Source organism: Mustelus asterias, chromosome 2 (assembly GCF_964213995.1).
Source record: "Mustelus asterias chromosome 2, sMusAst1.hap1.1, whole genome shotgun sequence".
In the NCBI taxonomy this organism is placed as follows: Eukaryota; Metazoa; Chordata; class Chondrichthyes; order Carcharhiniformes; family Triakidae; genus Mustelus; species Mustelus asterias.
The window spans coordinates 121,083,437-121,107,106 of NC_135802.1; the positions used below are offsets into that span (position 1 = coordinate 121,083,437).

The 23,670-nt window shown below is 42.2% G+C and overlaps 1 protein-coding gene across 1 annotated transcript in view; it reads right to left on the bottom strand.

Moving 5' to 3' along the window:
- Positions 1–23,670, bottom strand: part of myo10 (myosin X) — a 443,782-nt gene that overhangs the window by 193,567 nt on the left and 226,545 nt on the right. The window contains exons 5-11 of the mRNA XM_078240784.1: positions 22,366–22,500; positions 21,807–21,931; positions 20,318–20,331; positions 20,085–20,169; positions 11,747–11,850; positions 9,052–9,181; positions 4,311–4,429 (exon numbers count right to left, since the gene is read on the bottom strand). Of these exons, the coding sequence (XP_078096910.1) occupies positions 4,311–4,429; positions 9,052–9,181; positions 11,747–11,850; positions 20,085–20,169; positions 20,318–20,331; positions 21,807–21,931; positions 22,366–22,500 (712 nt within the window). The remainder of the gene's footprint in view (positions 1–4,310; positions 4,430–9,051; positions 9,182–11,746; positions 11,851–20,084; positions 20,170–20,317; positions 20,332–21,806; positions 21,932–22,365; positions 22,501–23,670) is intronic.

Genomic DNA, 23,670 nt, shown 5'->3' on the forward strand with positions numbered 1-23,670 from the left:
GCACTCCAGGGTCAGATTTTGTGATCAATGAGAATTAGCACCTCCATTGCAGATTTTTATAAACAATTGTAATTTACCTCAGGGAATTGAAATAGTAACAAGCACAACAATAACCAAAAATGTTGGAAAATATCAGCAGGTCTGACAGCATCTGCAGAGAGAGTATAGAGCCAAGTTTTTGAGTTTGGGTGACCCTTTGATAGAGCTGAAGACAATAGAAAATAGGGTGAGATATATACTGTAGTGGTGAAGATGGAGTGAGGGGTGGGGGGAGGTGGAGCTGGATAGGTGGAGATGGAAGAGATTAACAAAGGTGTCATGGACAAAAAGACAAAGGGAATGTAAATGGTGGTGATCCTGGCTAAGAATGGTGCTGATATTAGCCATTAAGAGATCAGAATATGTAAATGGCAGAATAAGGGTAAGCAGTGTGTCAAAGGACAACCCGAAACAGGTAACAGATGGCCCTACTGGGGCGGAGAGACAGTGGTAAGGGAAGAAAATGGAGATTAAAAAAATGAAACAATGGAAGAAATTAGAATAAATAAAAAATAAGATAAAATAAATTAATGGAAATGGGGTGAAAGTGGAGGAGAGAGTTCATGGTCCGAAGTTGTTGAGTCCAGAAAGTTGTAAAGTGCCCAATAAGATGATGAGGTGCTGTTCCTCCAGTTTGCATTGGGTTTCACTGGAACATTGCAGCAGGCCAAGGACAGACATGTGGACATGAGTCATAGAGGTTTACAGCATGAAAACGAGTAGGATTGTGTTTTGAAATGGCAAGTGACAGGAAGGTCTGGGTCATGCTTGCGGATGGACCGAAGGTCTTCTGCAAAGTGGCCACCCAGTTTGCATTTGATCTGTTATACCTCCCTCTTTACCACAATTAACAACTTTCTTTCCAGCAGTCATTGTTTTAAGAGACAGATCTTGTACATATAACAAAACGTTTTGCAGCTTTGAAAGTCACACCATCTGAAGATTGGCAGATGACAGACTGAAAAATTTGGGATATGAATCCATCCTGCTAGACTGCCAAAAGACATCACCGACCCATCTGGCGAAAATATTGTTTGATAACTTGTCTCAGTAATGATAACATTTATAGAATTTTAAAATGTTTTTTTAAAACAGAACATGCATACAACCCAATTAAGTTTACCTCCTCTCGAACCAACTAAATAATTGACCTTGTCCGTAAACCCCAGCCGCGAGCGAGGACTGAAAGTCTCCAGTGCCGCTGAAAGTGAATTGCGTTTTGGCTGAAATATCAAATTCTCCAACTCGCTTGCAGCGAGGTGTATACGGATGAGATTGGAAAATCCCACCCCTTGCCTATATTTAATCAGGAAAATTTTCTCATTATCCTGCCTTTGTATGAAACCCATTGTGTCCACTTTAACAAATGGTTAACTGCAAGGACAGAATCTGCAAACTGCTGATTCAAAACAGTTATTATAAGATTGTTTTAGAACATTGTTGCTTAATATGTTAGCTACTGATCACATGTGGCTAATTGGCAACCTCGATGTGGCTAGTTACGTTTTTGAAGTAATAGATAACATTATTTACCATGTGATCTCAGTATTAATATTCACCTGGTATATGCATGTGTATTTTATCGATTTTATGCATCCGTTGGTAAAATGATAAGACAAAAAAGCAAAGGGCAGAATATCATAAAAACAGCACAACTCCTAATGGCTGAACTGGGAGCGGACGTCACTGTCGCTCACATGTCAAAGGCTGCCCACACACACAACCACAATGGAAATTGTAACTGTGCAGAACAGGCACATGTCTCACATGCAAGAATACAGCCAGGAATCATCTGCCCCACCATCAGCTGAATTAATTCTAGAGTGGGGCAGCTATAAGCATCCAGTCTCTACAGGCAGGGAAAACTAATGCCAACTGGGAGAAGTGCTCATTCACTTGCAGGACCATCTTTAAAATTTCTCGGAGACGTGCAACCTCCATTCCCCCCTTGACATCCTCTGATCATCATCATCTACATTGTTATCTTTTTGGAGCTCCATCACTCCCCCAACAAATTCACAAAGATGTCACGCCACAAACAAAGAATAGCCCCACAGTTTAGCAATGTCTCTCAACAAGTTCACCTCCAAACTCTCTGGGACAGGCAGGATGAGAAATGGAGACCTTCCTGCTTGACCAAGACAGCCAGGATGGAGATTGTGGAGCACTTGAAATATCATAACAATAAAGGATATAGGACATGATGGAAAATGGGATTAGTGTGCCTTTAGCGGTGGTTATTGTCGGTGCAGACTTGATGGGACGAAGGGCCTTTTCTGTACTGCATGACTCTGACTTGATCTATGACATTACCTCTCAGATATCTGGAGATAGTGCACATTCTGAACACCCGTTGACACACCAATGCTCTTCTGTGACTAAGATGGTCCCAGAAGTATTGACGTCCCTCCCCTTTTGCTGGTGCCAGCTGATGGCCTTGTGGCCTATGTTGTACAATAGTGGTCCTCCCCTTGCAAATCATCCCTTCCATTGCCCAAGGTTGCAAAAGGATTGGATGTATAAACCCATAGTGAATCAACAAAATGAACTGTAAACAGGTAATGAAATGAGCACCTCTATTGACAAGGCCTTCATTTCAGGCATAGTTGCAGTTGACCAAAGTGAATGCAAAACCCTCCTGTGGGCAACACCCAGAGTTCCTCCCATCTCGTGTAATAACCCGATTTCGCTGTGCAGTAAAAGTTTCCAAACAGCACCTCAAATCTAGCAAAGTAGCAGTTTCGTAACAGCCATGTTGATGGACACTAACATTGTGACCATGCCTCTGGAGCCCATCCACCTTCATTCAGCCTCTGTCATCCTTCAGCTTCTTCTCATCTCCCCTCTGCCTCCCAATGTCCTGGGTTCCTTCTCCTAAATCATCCTGGAACCGTCACCCTTGATTCACAGCCACTGACATACAACCTATAGCCATTGATATTTGATCCGCTATCTCCCGCCCTCAACCCTTTCATCTCACCTTTCACTTTCCTTCCATCATCCTGAAGCCTCCCTCCATCATCCTTTGCCTACCTCACTGCCATTCAGCCCTTCCTCAGGGACCATTGACCTTTCCTGTTTCAAACCCCAAAGCTCCTTCCTCGATCATATGTGGTTCAGCTGCCTCACTTCGACACACAGGATAAAACTACTGAAATGATGGATCCTGCTTTTGAGACCAGGACCTGGTTCCCTGGAGCCATCTCATTTCCTACCCATGCCCAAACTGCCCTTGCCTTGTTGTGTTGCCATCTGAGGACCTGAGCACCAGCCCCATGCTCTTGCCAACTCGAGCACCAAAGCCTCCACCTCCCCAGCTCCCTCATCCTTGCCTCCACCACACTCTCCAGCTTCCCAGCTCTCCTCCCCTCTGCCACTGAGTTGAAGACAAAACCTCACCCCATATCCAATGATTGAGCAACCATGCCTGGTACACTCCATCTTTAGGCTGCAGAGAAACAGGAAGCAAGAGTTTCCCATGCGCCAGTGGCTTAAACTTAATTTGGTGTGCTTCCCAATTAAACAGTATTAATTATCTGAAAACGATTGGTAGAGGTTCCTGCCAATAATGGCTGCTTCCGCCTCTGATACATCATCTAATTTATTTCACAAGCTCAACCCAACAACAGAAAACTGAGATTTTGGCTTTCACCGATGAAGTCCCTGTGCCTGCCACCTTCACTTACACACCCCACTAAATACTGCCCAAAGTAAACCAGTGTTTTTTTGCTCTGTTATCTCTGTTCCTCTCTCCACAGATGCTGCCAGACCTGCTGAGATTTTTCAGTGTTTTCTGTTTTTATTTCAGATTTTCAGCATCCACACTATTTTGCATTTATTTTAGTGTTTTTGCTTGTTGTGGTGCTTTACTTCCTCAGTTACTACTAATTGGTTAGCTGCTAAAATGTGTATAACACTGGTGAAGAGCAAACTGGTAACACGGGCGGCATGGTGGTTAGCACTGCTTCCTCAGCGTCAGGGACCTGGGTTCTGTGCAGAGTCTGCACGTTCTCCCCGTGTCTGCACGGGTTTCCTCCGGGTGCTGCAGTTTCCTCCCACAATCTGAGAGATGTGCTGGTTAGGTGCATTGGGACATGCTAAATTGCCCTCAGTGTATCCAAAAAGGCACCAGAGTATGACAACTAGGGGATTTTCACAGTAACTTTGTTGCAGTAAGCCTACTTGTGACACTAATAAAGTAAACTTTAAATAATGTAACAAGGCTTTATGGAGACAATGCATTCTGATAGTAATGACTTTTCCATTCTTACCTGCTCTACTGTGAGTGGTGTGCTGATCTCCTCACCCCTGAGAATCATCGACCGGTGAGTCAGCACTTCTGTGAGCTGCATGGAGTCCAGCCCAAGCAACTCTGCTGCGCTCCCCAAAGCTGAAAGGAATGCAGAGTTCAATGAATTGTTTCTATGCATCATTCTTATTTTGCCGGTTATAATGTCATTTATTTTGCTTAATTTATAATCACCAAAAATATATACTTACAATTATCTTGTCAAGCAAGATTTGGGTTATATGTTAAATATATTAAATGTTGGGGGTTTACTATAGGCCACCGAACTGCCAGCGGGAGATTGAGGAACAGATATGTAGGCAGATTTTGGCAATGTGTAAAAGTAACAGGGTTGTTGCAGTGGGAAATTTTAACTTCCTCTATATTGACTGGGACTCACTTAGTGCTAGGGCGTGTATGGGGCAGAGTTTGTACGGAGCATCCAGGAGGACGTCCTGAAACAGTATGTAGATAGTCCAAATAGGGAAGGGGTCATACTGGACCTGGTATTGGGGAATGAGCCGGGCCAGGTGGTCGATGTTTCAGCAGGGGAACAGTTCGGGAACAGTGACCACAATTCAGTAAGCTTTAAGGTACTGATGGATAAAGATAAGTGTAGTCCTCAAGTTAAGGTGCTAAATTGGGGGAAGGCTAATTACAACAATATTAGGCAGGAACTGAAGAATGTAGATTGGGGGCAGATGTTTGAGGGCAAATCAACATCTGGCATGTGGGAGGCTTTCAAGTGTAAGTTGATAGGGATTCAGGACCGGCACATTCCTGTAAGGATGAAGGATAAGTATGGCAAGTTTTGGGAACCTTGAATAACGAGAGATATTGTGAGCCTAGTGAAAGAGAAAAAGGAAGCATCTGTCAAAGTTAGGAGGCTGGGAACACACGAAGCAAGTGTGGAATGTAGAAAGAAACTTAAGCAAGGAGTAAGAAAGGCTAAAAGGGGTCATGAAAAAGCATTGGCCAGCAGGATTAAGGATTAAGGAAAATCCCAAGACTTTTTATACATATATAAAGAGCAAGAGGGTAGCCAGAGAGAAGGTTGGCCCACTCAAGGACAAGGGAGGGAATCTATGCATGGAGCCAGAGGAAATGGGCGAGGTATTAAATGAGTACTTTGCGTCAGTATTCACCAAAGAGAAGGACTTGGTGGATGATGAGTCTGGGAAAGGATGTGTAGATAGTTTGAGTCGTGTTGAGATCAAAGAGGAGGTATTGGGGTTCTTGAGAAACATTAAGGTAGACAAGTCCCCAGGGCCTGATGGGATAGACCCCAGAATACTGAGAGAGGCAATGGAGGAAATTGCTGGGGCCTTGAGAGAAATCTTTGTATCCTCACTGGCTACAGGAGAGGTCCCAGACGATTGGAGAATAGCCAATGTTGTTCCTTTGTTTCAGAAGGGTAGCAAGCATAATCCAGGTAATTACAGGCCGGTGAGCCTTACATCAGTGGTAGGGAAATTATTGGAGAGGATTCTTCGAGACAGGATTTATTCCCACTTGGAAATAAGTGGACAAAGAACAAAGAACAGTACAGCAGAGGAAACAGGCCCTTCGGCCCTCCAAGCCTGTGCCGCTCCTTGGTCCAACTAGACCAATCGTTTGTATCCCTCCATTCCCAGGCTGCTCATGTGACTATCCAGGTAAGTCTTAAACGATGTCAGCGTGCCTGCCTCCACCACCCTACTTGGCAGCGCATTCCAGGCCCCCACCACCCTCTGTGTAAAAAACATCCCTCTAATATCTGAGTTATACTTCGCCCCTCTCACCTTGAGCCCGTGACCCCTCGTGAACGTCACTTCTGATCTGGGAAAAAGCTTCCCACCGTTCACCCTATCTATACCCATCATAATCTTGTACACCTCTATTAGGTCTCCCCTCATTCTCCGTCTTTCCAGGGAGAACAACCCCAGTTTACCCAATCTCTCCTCAGAGCTAAGACCCTCCATACCAGGCAACATCCTGGTAAACCTTCTCTGCACTCTCTCTAACGTCTCCACGTCCTTCTGGTAGTGCGGCGACCAGAACTGGACGCAGTACTCCAAATGTGGCCTAACCAGCGTTCTATACAGCTGCATCATCAGACTCCAGCTTTTATACTCTATACCACGTCCTATAAAGGCAAGCATACCATATGCCTTCTTCGCCACCTTCTCCACCTGTGTTGCCACCTTCAAGGATTTGTGGACTTGCACACCTAGGTCCCTCTGTGTTTCTATACTCCTGATGACTCTGCCATTTATTGTATAACTCCTCCCTACATTATTTCTTCCAAAATGCATCACTTCGCATTTATCCGGATTAAACTCCATCTGCCACCTCTCCGCCCAATTTTCCAGCCTATCTATATCCTGCTGTATTGCCCGACAATGCTCTTCGCTATCCGCAAGTCTAGCGGACGTACTAGTGAGAGGCAACATGGTTTTGTGAAAGGGAGGTCATGTCTCACGAACTTATAGAGTCATAGAGGTTTACAGCATGGAAACAGGCCCTTCGGCCCAATTTGTCCATGCTACCCTTTTTTTTTAAAGAAACCCCAAAGCTAATCCCAATTGCCCGCATTTGGCCCATATCCCGCTATACCCATCGTACCCATGTAACTATCTAAATGCTTTTTAAAAGATAAAATTGTACCCAACTCTACTACTGCCTCTGGCAGCTTGTTCCACTCACCACCCTCTTTTTCACCCTGTGTGAAAAAATTGCCCCTCTGGACACTTTTGTATCTCTCCCCTCTCACCTTAAACCTATGCCCTCTAGTTTTAGACTCCCCTTCCGTTGGGAAAAGATATTGACTACCTAGCTGATCTGTGCCCCTCATTATTTTATAGACCTTATTTTATAAGATCACCCTTCAGCCTCCTACGCTCCAGAGAAAAAAGTCCCAGTCTATCCAGCCTCTCCTTATAACTCAATCCATCAAGTCCCGGTAGCATCCTAGTAAATCTTTTCTGCACTCTTTCTAGTTTAATAATATCCTTTCTATAATAGGGTGACACAGTATTCCAAGTGTGGCCTTAACAATGTCTTGTACAAGTTCATCAAGACATTCCAACTCCTGTATTCAATGTTCTGACCAATGAAACCAAGCATGCCGAATGCCTTCTTCACCACTCTGTCCACCACTTTCAAGGAGCTATGAACATGTAACCCTAGATCTTTTTGTTCTGTAGCTCTCCCCGACTTGATCGAGTTTTTTGAGGAAGTGACAAAGATGATTGATGGGGGTAGTGCAGTGGATGTTGTCTACATGGACTTCAGTAAGGCCTTTGACAAGGTCCCTCATGGCAGACTGGTGCAGAAGGTGAAGTCGCATGGGATCAGAGGTGAGCTGGCAAGGTGGATACAAAACTGGCTCGGTCAAAGAAGACAGAGGGTAGCAGTGGAAGGGTGTGTTTCTGAATGGAGGGCTGTGACAAGTGGTGTTCCTCAGGGATCAGTGCTGGGACCTTTGCGGTTTGTAATATATATATAAATGATTTGGAGGAAAATGTAACTGGATTGATTAGTAAGTTGGCGGACGACACAAAGGTTGGTGGATCTGCGGATAGCGATGAGGACCATCAGAGGATATAGCAGGATATAGATCAGTTGGAGACTTGGGTGGAGAGATGGCAGATGGAGTTTAATCTGGACAAATGTGAGGTAATGCATTTTGGAAGGTGGAATACAGATAGGAAATACACAGTAAATGTCAGAACCCTTAAGAGTATTGATAGGCAAAGGGATCTGGGTGTACAGGTACACAAGTCACTGAAAGTGGCAATGCAGGTGGAGAAGGTAGTCAAGAAGGCATACGGCATGCTTGCCTTCATCGGCCGGGGTATTGAGTTTAAAAATTGGCAAGACATGTTGCAGCTTTATAGAACTTTAGTTAGGCCACACTTGGAATATAGTGTTCAATTCTGGTCGCCACACTACCAGAAGGATGTGGAGGCTTTGGAGAGGGTACAAAAAGGATTTGCCAGGATGTTGCCTGATATGGAGGGCATTAGCTATGAGGAGAGGTTGGAGAAACTTGGTTTGTTCTCACTGGAGCGACGGAGGTTGAGGGGAGACCTGATAGAAGTCTACAAGATTATGAGAGGCATGGACAGAGTGGATAGTCAGAAGCTTTTTCCCAGGGTGGAAGAGTCAATTACTAGGGGGCATAGGTTTAAGGTGCGAGGGACAAGGTTTAAAGGAGATGTACGAGGCAGATTTTTACACAGAGAGTAGTGGGTGCCTGGAACTCGCTGCTGGGGGAGGTAGTGGAAGCAGATACGGTACTGACTTTTAAGGGGCGTCTTGACAAGTACATGAATAGGATGGGAATAGAGGGATATGGTTCCCGGAAGCGTAGGGGGTTTTAGTTAAGTCAGGCAGCATGGTCAGTGCAGGCTTGGAGGGCCGAAGGGCCTGTTCCTGTGCTGTAATTTTCCTTGTTCTTTGTATTATACAAAATTTTGTGTATGATGTAATTGTATATTATAACAATCATATTCTCTATATTAAATATTACACTATTTATTCAATGTAACGTGCCTGTTCGGCCATATAATAAATGAATGAAGAATTGTATTTTAGAATATTTCTCCAGATGCTTCCAAATCCTCAAATTGTAATACAAAACATACTGTATTCACAAGATTTTTTTCACAATACTGATCTATTTTGCTGAAATATTTGTAACAGACCATCAGTACAGTTGACATTTCCATTTTTTTTTTTACCTATTTTTGAGGAAACCTGTGCCCCTCCAGCAATTACAAATACAACATTGCCGAGATGTAAAACACCAGCGAGAAGCGTAATTATGTCCAGAGTCTCTTCGGGCCTAAACTTCATGACTCTCATGGCAGTCTGGAATGTGGCACAGACACATGATTAAAATAAATATCCAAATCAAACTAATTGTACAGGAGTTTAAACAATTCAGTGTTTATACAATAAATATTTTATACAACAGTTTCATAATCACATCCTAAATATTGTCTGCTCTAACTCGCTGTACGCAGTATTTATGTGTCACATTCATGTGATTCTGTACCACAAATCAATTCATTGCAAGACAGAAATGAGACAAATATTATTCCACCATTGAGTTAAGTACTCAAATTCTTCACAATATTCTTCTTTCAGCTTCTCCATTTTACTTGGGGCTGCCAGAAAGCTTGTTAATTGCTCTTCCCCTTCTCCTCCTGTCGGTCACCCATTCCTCTTGAACCCTGCTGCATTTAAATCTCTTGCTACTGCCTCTTTCCATTTGGTCTCAGGCTTTCCTTTTCTCCTTCTTCCTGGCAGTCCCATCTCCATCACTTGCCTCACCATATTTCCTCTCTTTGGGATCGATGGCCAGACTATTTGAAACTCTTCTCAGCTATCTTCTTCAATGTCACACAATTTTCACTGACCCAGAGTGTGTTAGTCCCTGAATTCTCTCCTTTCACATCACTCAATTTCATTATGATATTCAGTTCAAATAAGGCACAAATAGAAAGTAGTGGATTAAATATGGAACATTAACAAACTATTAACCAACTAGATTAATAAACAGAGGAACTCTTTTGCAACCATTACATTTTTTTGAACACTTGGTTCAAGTGGTTTCTAACTGTGACAGTAAAGTAAGTTTCACCAAACTGGTGAAAGGAATTTTAGGACAGATGTTGTAAAAGCATTCATACAAGTGGTCAAAACCTGGCATGGACTTTTGAGTAGAGTAGCTGTGTTGAATTTAATTTAGAAAACAGTTGGATGTTGTCGGGTTTGAGATGGATGATCCAAGAGGCGAAATGGCACCCTCATCCATATTTAACACATGATTGTGCAACAATGATGTTTAAAGATTCTCTAATCAGTATCCTAGTGGCGCAATAGGTTTTGCCCATTACACAGTGATAGAAATTAAGTCTGTGCTTCAGATCATTCACTGGATGCTCACGCCATCAGTTAGAAGGACAATTTCAAAGTTTGTGGATGACACAAAACTTGCAAGTATTGTAAACTGCGAAGAGGATACTGTCGAACTTCCAAGGGACGCAGACAAATTGGTGGAGTGGGAAGATAGGTGGCAGATGACATTCAATGCAGCGAAGTGTGAGGTGAGGAATTTTGGTCGGAGGAACATGGAAAGACAGTATAAAATAAAAGTAACCTTCTTAAAGGGGTGCTGGAGCAGACAGACCTGGGTGTATATGTACATAGATCCTTGAAGGCGGCAGGAGAGGTGGAGAGAGCAGTTAATAAAACATCTAGTATTCTGGGCTTTATTAATAGTGACATAGACTACAGATCAAGGAGTTTATGCTAAACTTGGTCACTAGTCAGATCTCAGCTGGAATATTGTGTACAGTTCTGGGTACCACACTATAGGAAGGATGTGAACAGAAGAGGGTTACAAGAATGGTTCCAGGGATTAGAACTTTAGTTATGAGGGCAAGTTAGAGAGGTTGGGACTGTTCTCTTTGGAGAGAAGAAGGCTAAGAGGAGATTTGATAGAGATGTTCAAAATTAATTCGGGGATGAATAGAGTAGATAGGGAGAAACTGTTCTCCTTCTTAAAACGATCAAGAAAAAAGAGGGCACAGATTTAAAATGTTTTGGAAAAGAAACAAATGTGATGTGAGGAACAGCTTCTTCACACAACATATAGTTGGGGCCTGGAATGCACTGCCAGAAAATGCGATGGAGGCAGGTTCAATCGAGGAATTCAAGAGGGCATTTGAAGATTACTGGAATAGAAATAAATGTGCAAGGTTATGGAGAAAAGGCAGGTAAGCTGTGAAGCTCATTTGGAGAACCAGTGCAGACACGATGGGCTAAATTACTTTTATCTGCCATAACAATTCTGTGATCCTGTAGTGCCATCTGGTTAAGCAGAGTGCCATGGTGAAGCATTTGCAGAGTGTTAAAATTGGAAAGGAGGTTTACACAGTGATATTGGACCAGGTGCTCCCTTTTGTTGCAAGTATTGCTATGATTCTGAACCAGGTTGGTGAGAGCTCACTTGGTTGGGGACAGATATTTGATGTATTGGGTCTCCATTAAAAAAAAGCATATATTTAATATTCAGCTTCATTAGAAATAAAGAGAATAGTGAAAGAGAAAGCATCATACAGATGTACTATATTGTAGTATGAATCAATGTTACAGTTTATGCACATCTTCCACAGTTGCATAAGCCAACCCTCAGACTTTAGCTTCACAGCTATGCTTGAAAGCAAACTATCCAGAAAAGTAATTAAAAAATATTTAGGATAAATGAATTACTACATTTTTTTAAAGTTTCATCATGCAATAAATCTTTTAAGGCTAAGCAAAACGAATTGCCTGTTAGGCAGTCATGGCAAACAATAATAAAAGTTCTTCTTGAAATTCTTGAAAGCAACTTCAGCTACTATTGAAAAGCACAGACCAATGACTTACCATGACTTCCTGAAAGGTTTGTTGGTCATCAATTGTACTGTCCACAATACAACCAGACTGTCTCAAGTAATAGTAATTCTCTGCTTCAGATAAATAACACATCTCTGTGGGATGAAGAAGTGGAACGTATTTATTTCTGGATGATTTTTTTTTAATAGCAATAGCAATGCATTAAAATAATCTTTCAATTTGTGATTTAGCAGTGCTCGCCACAATTATAAATATTCTTCTTGCAAGCTCAAATCTCAAATTAAGAAAACATCCCTGTTTCGAGTATCAGTGAACTAATTTATGTGAAACGAGTAGGAAAACTGTAAATGTTGTACAAGGGATAATCAGCAGCTGAGCACAGAAAAGACAAATTAACATTCCTGGCAAACCCTTCTTGCAGAATCAAAAATCTATATTCAGAAGGAAAAACAAGTTTACAAAATGATAATCTGGCTTTTCTCCTCTCAGATAATGGCTTCCATGCCATGCGTTTCCATTATTCTCAATTCCTGTAATACTGGGTTAAAAAATGCCCACAAATACAAGGTGTTGTTTCTACAAGACCACACCAATGTGTTTAGCTGCCGTTAACAATTATTCATGAACTTGAGTCAATGTGAACACAGAAGAGGAATGACAGTCTTAATATAGATCGTGGGGTAGACTTTCTGCATAGATACAATTGGTGATTCCAATGTAAATGGCACTAAAAATTGCAACCGTCTTATTCCTACTGTACTCCCTGTTTCAGAATTCCATTTAAACTCCCTCTTGCATATCTCAAAATGAAATCCATCACGAACCAGTACAAATCTCTTAAAAAATTTTTGAGGACTTTATTTTTTTAATTAATTTGTGGAACATGGATGTCACTGGCTGGCCAGCATTTATTGTAAGAAGTTTAACAACACCAGGTTAAAGTCCAACAGCTTTATTTGGTAGCAAAAGCCACTAGCTTTCGGAGCACTGCCCCTTCGTCAGGTGAGTGGGAGTTCTGATCAAATATGGAAGTGCACAACTTTCTAAGTCCACAGGAGGAACAGCATCAGGGACGGCAGGTAGGGTAAAGAAGAAGAGAATCTTGAAAATGTTCTTGGACCACAGAAGAGATCCTCTTGCCCACACAGCTCGTCTCCTTCGCCCATTGGTAGGATTCTTTCTGCCCCGAGCTCCTCAATGGCACAGTCAATGGTGCAGAAATGTGGATACGCACGAGAACCCAGGCCAAAGACTGCAAACTCTTCAGGTGTTGCTTCTCCCTTCTGTGGTCCAAGAACATTTTCAAGATTCTCTTCTTCTTTACCCTACCTGCCGTCCCTGATGCTGTTCCTCCGGTGGACTTAGAAAGTTGTGCACTTCCCATATTTGATCAGAACTCCCACTCACCTGACGAAGGGGCAGCGCTCCAAAAGCTAGTGGCTTTTGCTACCAAATAAACCTGTTGGACTTTAACCTGGTGTTGTGAGACTTCTTACTGTGTTTTTACCCCAGTCCAACGCTGGCATCTCCACGTCAGCAATTATTGCCCATTCCTAATTGCCCTGGGAGTGCAGTTGAGAGTCAACCACATTGCTGTGGTTCTGGAGTCACATGTAGGCCTGACCAGGTAAGGACGGCAGATTTCCTTCCCTAAAGAACTGTAAGTTAACTTCTCAAACTCCGTGTCCCATTAGCAGCCTGAGCATATTGTTCTGGATGTTGATTCAAAGTTGGAATTTACTTATATGCCCGAGTTCCATTATCATACAAGAACAAAAATTCCTGTGATCTGGGCTAGAAAGTTTAATCTTTTGCACACGTGTCTTTAGTACCTGAAGGCACATTATGAAGGAAAAATAACAAAGAAAAACAGACAGACAGGAAAAGAAAGAAAGTGAGGAAAGGAAAGAAAGTGAGAGAGAAAGAGAGCAGTAGAGACACTAAGAAGCTACAAAAATAGCACAGGCCCTAGCAAATGGGAAAGATACATGGAATAGCAACGGGTGAGAAACAGAAAAGAAAGAACTACAAAGAGGAAGCATGAAAAGAACTGACAAACACCACCAAAATCATCACATGCAATCCTTACAACTCCATTACTAGGAAAAGGGTGGTTAGAAGCAACGTGGACCCCAACATGTAACAGCGATGAAATTAAGGAAATAGTGAATATATTGAATAATTACCATGCATCAATATTTGCAGTAGAGGAAGGGATTAGCATGCTAGAATCCCAACGTACTTATTTTTGAATCAGAGAGATGTACTCAACAAAATTAACATAAAGAAGATTTCAGTAATGAAGAAATTAATGGCACTAAAGAAAAACAAGTTCCCAGCATCAGATGGTTTCCAGCCCAGGTTTTAAAGGAAGTAGTAAAAGCATTGCAGATGCCTAATTATAATCTTTCAGTTTTCTCCATTTGGCACCATGCGTTTTTAGGTTGAAAAATTGTGCACACTATCTTAAGAAAGATGAGGGAGGGAAAATAGAGAATTATAGACTAATTAGCCTAACTTCTGTGAAATGATTAAGATGGTGAATGAACACATTGAAAATTTCAGCTGATAAGAGAGAGCCAGTGTAGATTTGTGAAGGGTAGGTCATACTTAATGAATTTGATGTTTTGAAGCAGCTTCTTTAGTGGACAGTGGGATGCCTATCAATGTTCCTCATATGAACTTCCAGAAGACTGATTCTAGGACTCTTTGACTCCAAGGCATTTAAAATGTCTGTCATGAGTGAAGTTAAGGCTCATTGAATTGAAGGCAATAATGGGCAGGAGCTCAAATTGGCAGACTGTGACGAGTAGTATTGGCAATGATCCGTGTTGGGACCTCAACTGTTCATTTTATTCATTAACAACTCAAATGATAGGATAAAGTGTCACATATCTAAAAAGCTAAGATTCCATTAGTGCAGATGGAAGCATATGGTTGCAAAGCGATATTGTTCAACTAAGTGAACAAGCAAAATTGTGGCAGGTGGCTTTCAATGTAGGCAAATTTGAGGTAATCAAAAAGGATAGAATCCACTACTTTCTAAATAGTGAGAGTTAGAAACATTGAAGACCCAAAGAAACTTGAGGTTCAGGTACACAGGTCATTAGATAATGTTCTGAATAGTTACAGAAAATAATCATAACGACTAATATATCTAGAGGAATAGAATACAAATGGGTAGAAATCATGGTTCAGTTATATAAAGGCTTGGTAGACTGCACCCGGAATATTGTGAGCAGTTCTGGGCACCACACTTTAACAAGGATGCATTGACTGGAGGAAGGACAGTGTAGATAAGATTAAGCTACAGAAGAGGTTAAACAAACTATAGACAAACTTCATGGATTTAGAAGGTTGAAGGTAATTTTCTCAAATCTTTCAAGATATTAAAGGAAATAGTCAGAGTAGATAGGGAGGAACTATTTCTGCTAGTTGAGAAGTTTAGGACTGGGGGGACAGTCAAAAATGCAGACAGGCCTTTTAGAGTGAAACTTGTGTGGTCGAAGTTTGGAACTCTTCTCTGCAAATGGCAGTTGATGTATGTAATTGTAATTTTAAATTTGAGATTTATAAGATTCTTGTTAGGCAAGGGTATTTAGAGATACGGAGCAAGGATGGGTATATAGAGTTAGATTACACGTCAACCATGATGTTATTGAATGTGAAACAGTCTCAAGAAGTTAAGTAACTAATGTTTCTATGTTCCTGAAGAGGAGCGAAGAGAGGAAAGTAAGCAAGAAAAAGAAAGAACGGAAAGTTAAGAAAATTTATATTTCATAGGATCCCTATAGTGCAGGTGGCAGCAATTCGTCCCATCGAGTCTGCACCGACTCTCCAACAGAGCATCTTACCCACTCTCTATTCCTGTAACCCACGTATTTACCTCTAACTTTGGGACATCTTGGGACATTAAGGGGCAATTTAGCATGGCCAATCAACCTAACCTGCAGATTTTTGGAGTGTGGGAGGAAACCGGGGCACCTGGAGGAAACCCACACAGACATGTGGAGAATGTGCAAACTCCACACAGTCACCCGAGGCTGGAATTGAACACGGGGTCCCTGACACTGTGAGGCAGCAGTGCTAACCACTGTACCTCAGTGATATTGTGCTTTTCATAACCTTAGAATGACACAAAGTGCTTTACAGGCAAAGAGGTAAATATTAAGTGTAGTCACTGCTGCAATGCAGGCAATCCATGCATAGCAGATCAAACAACATCAATGGTAAATAATCAATCACTGTTTACTCGTGAGGAATAAATATTGGCCAGGGCAGTGCGGAGAACTCTCCTTTGAATGGTTCCACAGAATACTTTAGTTCCACCGAAGGGGGCAGATGGGGCCTGGGTCTGAAGGATGGCAGATTTGACCGTTTAGCATTCTGCTGTTACTGCACGGAAATACCAGCATCGATCACATCCTCAAGCCTTGAAGTGGGTCTTGAACCAATAATCCCCTGACCCGGCTGACATCTTGGAGGCGAGTCTCCCAGGGGGAGGGGGGGGGGGGAGAACTTGAAAGGTCCTGATAATGAACACATATACATATTTAAAATACATGCAGAAAAGATTTAAATCACTTACCTGCCTTCCCACCAGTTTCCAGAGTGGTCTGGCCGGCGACTGGGAGATGCGCATGCGTTCCTGGCGCATGCGTTCCTGGCGCATGCGCAAATCCCTGTTCGAGGCCACAGACACGCGTCTCCCACTGCGACCCGCCAGAAAAGTTGCAGATCGCAATGGGAGAATCATGGCCCTTATTTCACAATGAGGTGAATGTCTAACATTCATGGTCAGGCTTACTCAAGTCAAACAATTTATCACAGAATCGTTACAGTACAAAAGGAGACCATTTGGCCCATCATGCCTGCAGTAATATGGCTACTATGAACTGTACCATAATTCTCCACAACGGGAGGACAGCTTACTAACTTCAAAAAAATAGTTCAAATTCTCCTTCCTGTTGTAAAGGAATGTCTTTCTTTGTTCACTTCAATTACAATTGCCCAGAGAATTTTTATCATTTGTCAGAGGAAATGTTTATAAATTGGGCTTTTGACCAGGTATGTCACACCCTACTGAGGATCTGTGTTATCAATGAGCTGGACAAAGAACAGTGATGCTCTTCAATCAATCAGATGGAAAGATCCTCACTTGAGACATGGGACTGAATTATCCTGGGTGTTTGGATAAAATCTCAGCGAAAGGCGGATGGAGCCCTTAAGTGGCTATTTCAGGACCACAGTTAGCAGGAGGCAGGCAGATACGTCCATGTTCGCTCTGTTGCAAAAACAATTTTGGCCCACCCTCTGCTGCCAACCTGATTCAGGGGCAAAATCCCAGTGGAATCCCAGTGGACTGTGTTTTCTCTGAGGGTTCAGCGATTTTGGAACTCTGTCTCAGAATACGGTCGAAACAGGGTCATTAAATATTTTTAAGGCGGAGGTAGATTTATTTCCTTGCCCAATAAGAACCTAAGGTCATCGAGGGTAAATGGAAATGTGGAATTCAAAACACAAACAGGTCAGCCAATGAATGACGGAGCAGTCTTGAGGGGCCGAAAGGTGTATTTCTGCTCTTATATTTGTACAAATTCTAACTTTTAAAAACATGAATCTTTCAATGCCTGGCCTGTCAGTGAGGTCTAGAATAACATGCCCTACAGAGCAGCCAGTGGGGCACAGTAGCACAGTGGTTAGCACTGCTGCTTCACAGCTCCAGGGTCCCGGGTTCGATTCCTGGCTCGGGTCACTGTCTGTGTGGAGTTTGCACATTCTCCTCGTGTCTGCGTGGGTTTCCTCCGGGTGCTCCGGTTTCCTCCCACAGTCCAAAGATGTGCAGGTTAGGTTGATTGGCCAGGTTAAAAATTGCCCCTTAGAGTCCTGGGATGCGTAGATTAGAGGGATTAGCGGGTAAAATATATGGGGGTAGGGCCTGGGTGGGATTGTGGTCGGTGCAGACTCGATGGGCCGAATGGCCTCCTTCTGCACTGTAGGGTTTCTATGATTTCTATGATGACAGCAGCTTCTGGGTTTAACTATGCATCGTGTGGATGCCAGAGGTTTTTATAAGATTACCCTGGAATAAAGGTGAGGCTCCCACCGCTTGCATTGCAAAAAAAAAATCCAAGCTAATGTCTTCTAACTGTTCCTCCTCCTTATTTTAAGTCAACTTAAATCTTTCACAAATCTGTTTAAAAGCTTGACTGCTTTTGCTTCTTTCCTCATAAAAATATATGTCTTTCTCATCTTCTACGGACAGGACCAAAAAACTTTATCTGAAAGAAGCAATTCATTCCATGAAGAAAACTGGCCAAAACGTGACTGTGCTGAACAAACGTTTGATTTCATTTTGCCAACACCAAGCGATATTTGAAAGAGTGCAAACTGAAGAAAGAGCAAGAGCATCACAGTGCCAATTTGCTGATCTTCACACCCTTCAAATGTGGCTCTTAACTGGGAGTGTAAGACAGAGGAATTGACATCATTATTTCATCTTGCATCCTTGCTCCCTAAACAAATGTCAGGAAATGATCAAAATCAAAACCTTATCCATGCCAACACATTTATTTCACATCTGCATAGATATCAGTGGAAATCCCAGTGGTTTAAAAAAAAGGGTATTTTGCACATAAGTTTCCATAAAATGTTAATGAGTCATTACACCTCCATTCAAACTCTGCTTACAAAGGATTGGTTCATCCTTTGTAGTGTTAGGTTGTAGGGAGGACGTGTTAGTTTTTTTTTAGGAAACATTAAGACAGACAAATCCCCAGGGCCGGATGGCATCTATCCTAGACTCCTCAGGGATGCAAGAGATGAAATTGCTGGACCTCCAACAGAAATCTTTGTCTCTTCACTGGACACAGGTGAGGTCCCAGAGGATTGGAGGATAGCAAATGTGGTCCCGTTATTTAAGAAGGGTAGCAAGGATAACCTGGGTATTTATAGGTCGGTGAGCTTGACGTCCGTGGTAGGGAAATTGTTGGAGAAGATTCATAGAGATAGGATATATGCGCATTTAGAGCTGAATAATCTCATTAGTGATAGACAGCATGGTTTTGTACGAGGGAGGTCATGCCTCACAAATTTGGTTGAGTTTTTTGAGGAGGTGACAAAAACGATTGACGAGGGAAGGGCCGTGGATGTCGTCTATATGGATTTTAATAAAGCGTTTGACAAGGTCCCTCATGGCAGGCTGGTGCAAAAGGTTAAATCTCACGGGATAAAAGGTGAGCTAGCTAGATGGGTGGAGAACTGGATTAGCCATAGAAGACAGAGCGTAACAGTGGAGGGGTCTTTTTCCGGTTGGAGGTCTGTGATTAGTGGTGTTCATGATGTGGAGATGCCGGCGTTGGACTCCCTGTGATTAGTGGTGTTCCGCAGGGCTCTGTACTGGGACCTCTGCTGTTTGTGATATATATAAATGATTTGGAGGAAGATGTAGCTGGTGTGATCAGTAAGTTTGCGGACGATACAAAGATTGCTGGAGTTGCGGATAGTGATGAACATTGTCAGAGAATACAGCAGGATATAGATAGGCTGGAACATTGGGCGGAGAAATGGCAGATGGAATTTAATCCAGATAAATGCGAAGTGATGCATTTCGGTCGATCTAATGTAAGGGGGAGCTATACAATAAATGGCAGAACCATCAGGAGTATAGGCACACAGAGGGACCTGGGTGTACAAGTCCACAGATCCTTAAAGGTGGCAGCACAGGTGGAGAGGGTCGCGAAGAAGGCATATGGCATGCTTGCCTTTATTGGACGGGGCATAGAATATAAAAGTTGGCATATGATGTTGCAGCTGTATAGAACGTTGGTTAGGCCACATTTGGAATACTGCGTCCAGTTCTGGTTGCCACACTACCAGAAGGACATGGAGGCTTTGGAGAGAGTACCAAAAAGGTTTACCAGGATGTTGTCTGGTATGGAGGGTCTTAGCTTTGAGGAGAGATTGGGTAAACTGGGGTTATTCTCCCTGGAAAGAAGGAGGATGAGGGGCGACCTAATAGAGGTGTATAAAATTATGAAGGGGGGGTGAACAGTGGGAAGCTTTTTCCCAGGTCGGAGGTGACGAACACAAGGGGTCACGGGTTCAAGGTGAGGGGGGCAAGGTTCAACACAGATGTCAGGGGGACGTATTTTACACAGAGGGTGGTGGGGGCCTGGAATGCATTGCCAAGCAAGGTGATTGAGGCGGACACGCTGGGATCGTTTAAGACTTATCTAGATAGCCACATGAACAGACTGGGAATAGAGGGATACAAACGAATGGTCCAGTGGGCACATGAGCGGCGCAGGCTTGGAGGGCCGAAGGGCCTGTTCCTGTGCTGTATTGTTCTTTGTTCTTTATCACTCACCTTTTTGCTCTTTATCTGTTCCAGCCAGCAAAGCATAAAAAATGTGATAATTCCTCTCTCCTGGGTTCTGCCTGACTACACGATTCTACAAAAAAGTAAAAGGAACATTTCAATCTCTGAATCTTCACAAACCATGGAAAGAAAAATTAGCATTTTTTTTAAAACTTGGAAAATTAAAATTGCACTTAAAACAATAACAACAGTCAAATGATTCAACCATGAAATGTCCTTACTTTTTCTAATAAATCTTTATTTGAAGACATCAGTCAAGGAAAATAATTTACAAATCAGCTCCTTTATTGTATGAGCACAAAAAATTAAATTCTATTAAAATAAAAATGAAAAAAACAGATTCAAGGCATTTCAGAAACAAAGAACAAAGAAAAGTACAGCACAGGAACAGGCCTTTCAGCCCTCCAAGCCTGCGCCGATCACGATGCCTGCCTAAACTAAAACCATACGCATTTATGGAGTCTGTACCCTTCCATTCCCATCCTATTCATGTATTCGTCTAGTTGCCCCTTAAATGATGCTATCATACCTGCTCCCACCACCCCCCAGGCAGCGCATTCCATACATTCACCACTCTGTGTAAAAAACTCGCACCTCTCCTCATAGCTAACACCCTTCAGACCAGGCAACATCCTGGTAAAGCTCGGCTGTACCCTCTCCAAAGCATCCACATCCTTCTAGTAGTGTGGTGACCAGAATTGTACACAATATTCTAAATGAGGCCTAACTAAGGTTCTGTACAGCTGCAAAATGACCTGCCAATTTTTATACTCAATGCCCTGACCCATGAAGGCAAGCATGCTTTCTTGACTACCTTATCCAGCTGCGTTGCCACTTTCAGTGATCAGTGGTAATGTACGCCCAGATCTCTCTGCCTGTCAATACTCCCAGGGGTTCTACTATTTACTGTATAATTCCTACGTGCATTGGACCTTCGAAAATGCATTATCTCACACTTGTTTGGATTAAACTCCATCTGCCATTTCTCTGCCCAAGTCTCCAACCGGTCTATGTCTTGCTGTATCCTCTGACAATCCTCTTCACTATCCGCAACTCCATCAATTTTTGTGTCGTCTGCGAACTTACTAATCAGACCAGCTACATTTTCCTCCAAATTATTTATATATAATATGAACAACAAAGGTCCCTGAACTGATCCCTGTGGAGCACCGCTAGTCACAGCCTTCCATTCAGAAAAGCACCCCTCTACTGCTACCCTCTGTCTTCTGAGGCCAAGCCAGTTATGTCTCCAGCTCTCCTCTGATCCCGTGTGACTTCACCTTTCGAACCAGTCTACCATGAGGTATGTTATCAAAGGCTTTACTGAAGTTCATGTATACAACTTCCACTGTCTTTCCCTCATCCATCATCTTCATCATTTCCTCGAAAACTCGATTAAGTTAGTGAGGCACAACCTTCCCTTCACAAAACCAATGCTGTCTATCACTAACAAGTCCGTTTCTTTCTAATGCAATTGGAAAACAAAACTTTCCAATTAGGAAAACAATCCCTTGAGACTCGACACTATCTCCAAATATAACTCAAGCTGAATTTGCATTTTTCTTGGAATGAGCCACATTTTATTTTGGCAGTTCTACATTTTTTCATTGTTCATATATTTTCAGTGTTTTCACAAAATAAACAAACTGGGATTGTTTTAAAAACATTTTGTGGAACTTGTGTTTTGATGCGAGTCACAATAAAGGATACAATCTATGATTTTGCCTCCCTGAATATTGCCTTTTTGACAGAAGTTCAACTGAATGAACTTCCCAAATCGACTGGAGTTATTGTTGTAGACAGTCTTCGCATTACCAAATGCTTCCATGATGGGGCTGTTGATTCAAAGATAGATTTGAATTTAGTAGATTGAAAGTTCTGACTGATGCTGTGCAAAACAACAATACACATACTAATTGTTTGCTTTTAATCCTATTCTTTTAGAATGAGGTATAAGATTATAAATAACTAAACTTAAAATATCTAAAGTACATGAAGTCAAGAGTATCTGTGAAAAGTTTAGCACAATCAGTAAATGTATTAATTGTGAATGGTAAAACGTAATAATTTCAAACTACAGATGAAATCTAGTATAGAAAAAGGAAAGGCTGCATTTAATGGAATGATTATAGAAATCTCTGCATCTGGAGAAATTGTTCCACCTGGCTGATGAAAAAGACAACATTAGGAGTTGCCACGGTAAAGTAGGTTAGGATCTCCAAACTCTCAATGAAACTTAGCTTGCATTTACAAACAATTAACATCTTACCTGCTTCCTAAAATAGCCTGTTCAACGCTGGAGATTTTTTCCTTTGTTGTTGCATCAAAGGAATGTTGGCTCATTGCTGATAAATACTTCAGGATGAGTTTTGTGCTCTCTGTTTTTCCAGCACCACTTTCTCCACTGAGAGGAGAACAAGATTAAAGTTAACATAAATCAAATATGACAACATTGTCCAATAAACTATCACTCTGTAATCTGTTCAGTCCACCTCACTCCAGGAATTAGAAAGAGTGCAGATAAGATTCACTCAAATGGTTCCAGGGATGAGGATCTTCATTTATGTAGATGGATTGGGACTGCTTTCCTTGAAGAGTAGGCCGAGAGGAGATTTGGTAGGGTATTTAAAATCATGAGGACAGAGTAGATAGGGAAGAACGAGAGGGTACAGATTTAAGGTGATTGGCAAAAGAAGAAACGATATCACAAGGCAAAATCTTTCACTCAGCAAGTGGTTAGGATCTGGAATGCACTGCCAGAGTGTGTGGTGGGAGAAGGTTTGATCAAGACATTCGAAAGTTATCTGAAAGAAAATGGCATAGGGTTACAGGCAGATGGTGGGGGAGTGGTATTGAGCAAATTGCTCATTTAGACAGCTAGTGCAGACATGATGGCTGAATGGCCTCCTTCTGCACTGCAACAATTCTGTGATTAACCCAACATCCATCTTCTGAAACTCTTCCCAAACGTCAAATTAGTCAAAATGCCATTGGCTGCATCTTGTACTGAATTAAATCCTACCCGAGAAGAAGCTCTGCCTTCATTGGCCTGCACTGACAACCTGTTTCATGCCATCCAAAGTTCTCATCATCTTTCACAAATTTGAACTTTTGAAACTTTCTACGAACTCTGGCTCTCTGTCAAAGCCGAATAGGCCATTCCTCCCAATCCATTCTGAGATGTTGTACACTGATTACAGAACTAACTTCTTACTTGCTGGAAGACACTTCTTAAAACTCTTCTGCCTGTCTTTAGACTTGACTACTTCAATGCTGTCCTGGCCAATCTCCTTTTTACCACTTTACATAAACTCAAAGGCAATAAACTCTTTGTTGCCTCTAACTTAACAATGATGGTTGAGGCTGGCAACTAGGGGTCTGCTGGCAATAGTGGGAGGGAGACACAGATCGACCAGCATACTGTGTACATTTCATTCACTTAGGTCTTAATCACTAGTAAAAACATATTTAACATAAAAACATATTTAATTTAGCACACACCATTAAATTATGAAATGTGAAGCTGCCAACAATTTCAAGCTAAAGGTTCCTGACTCCAGAACAGGTTCCCTCA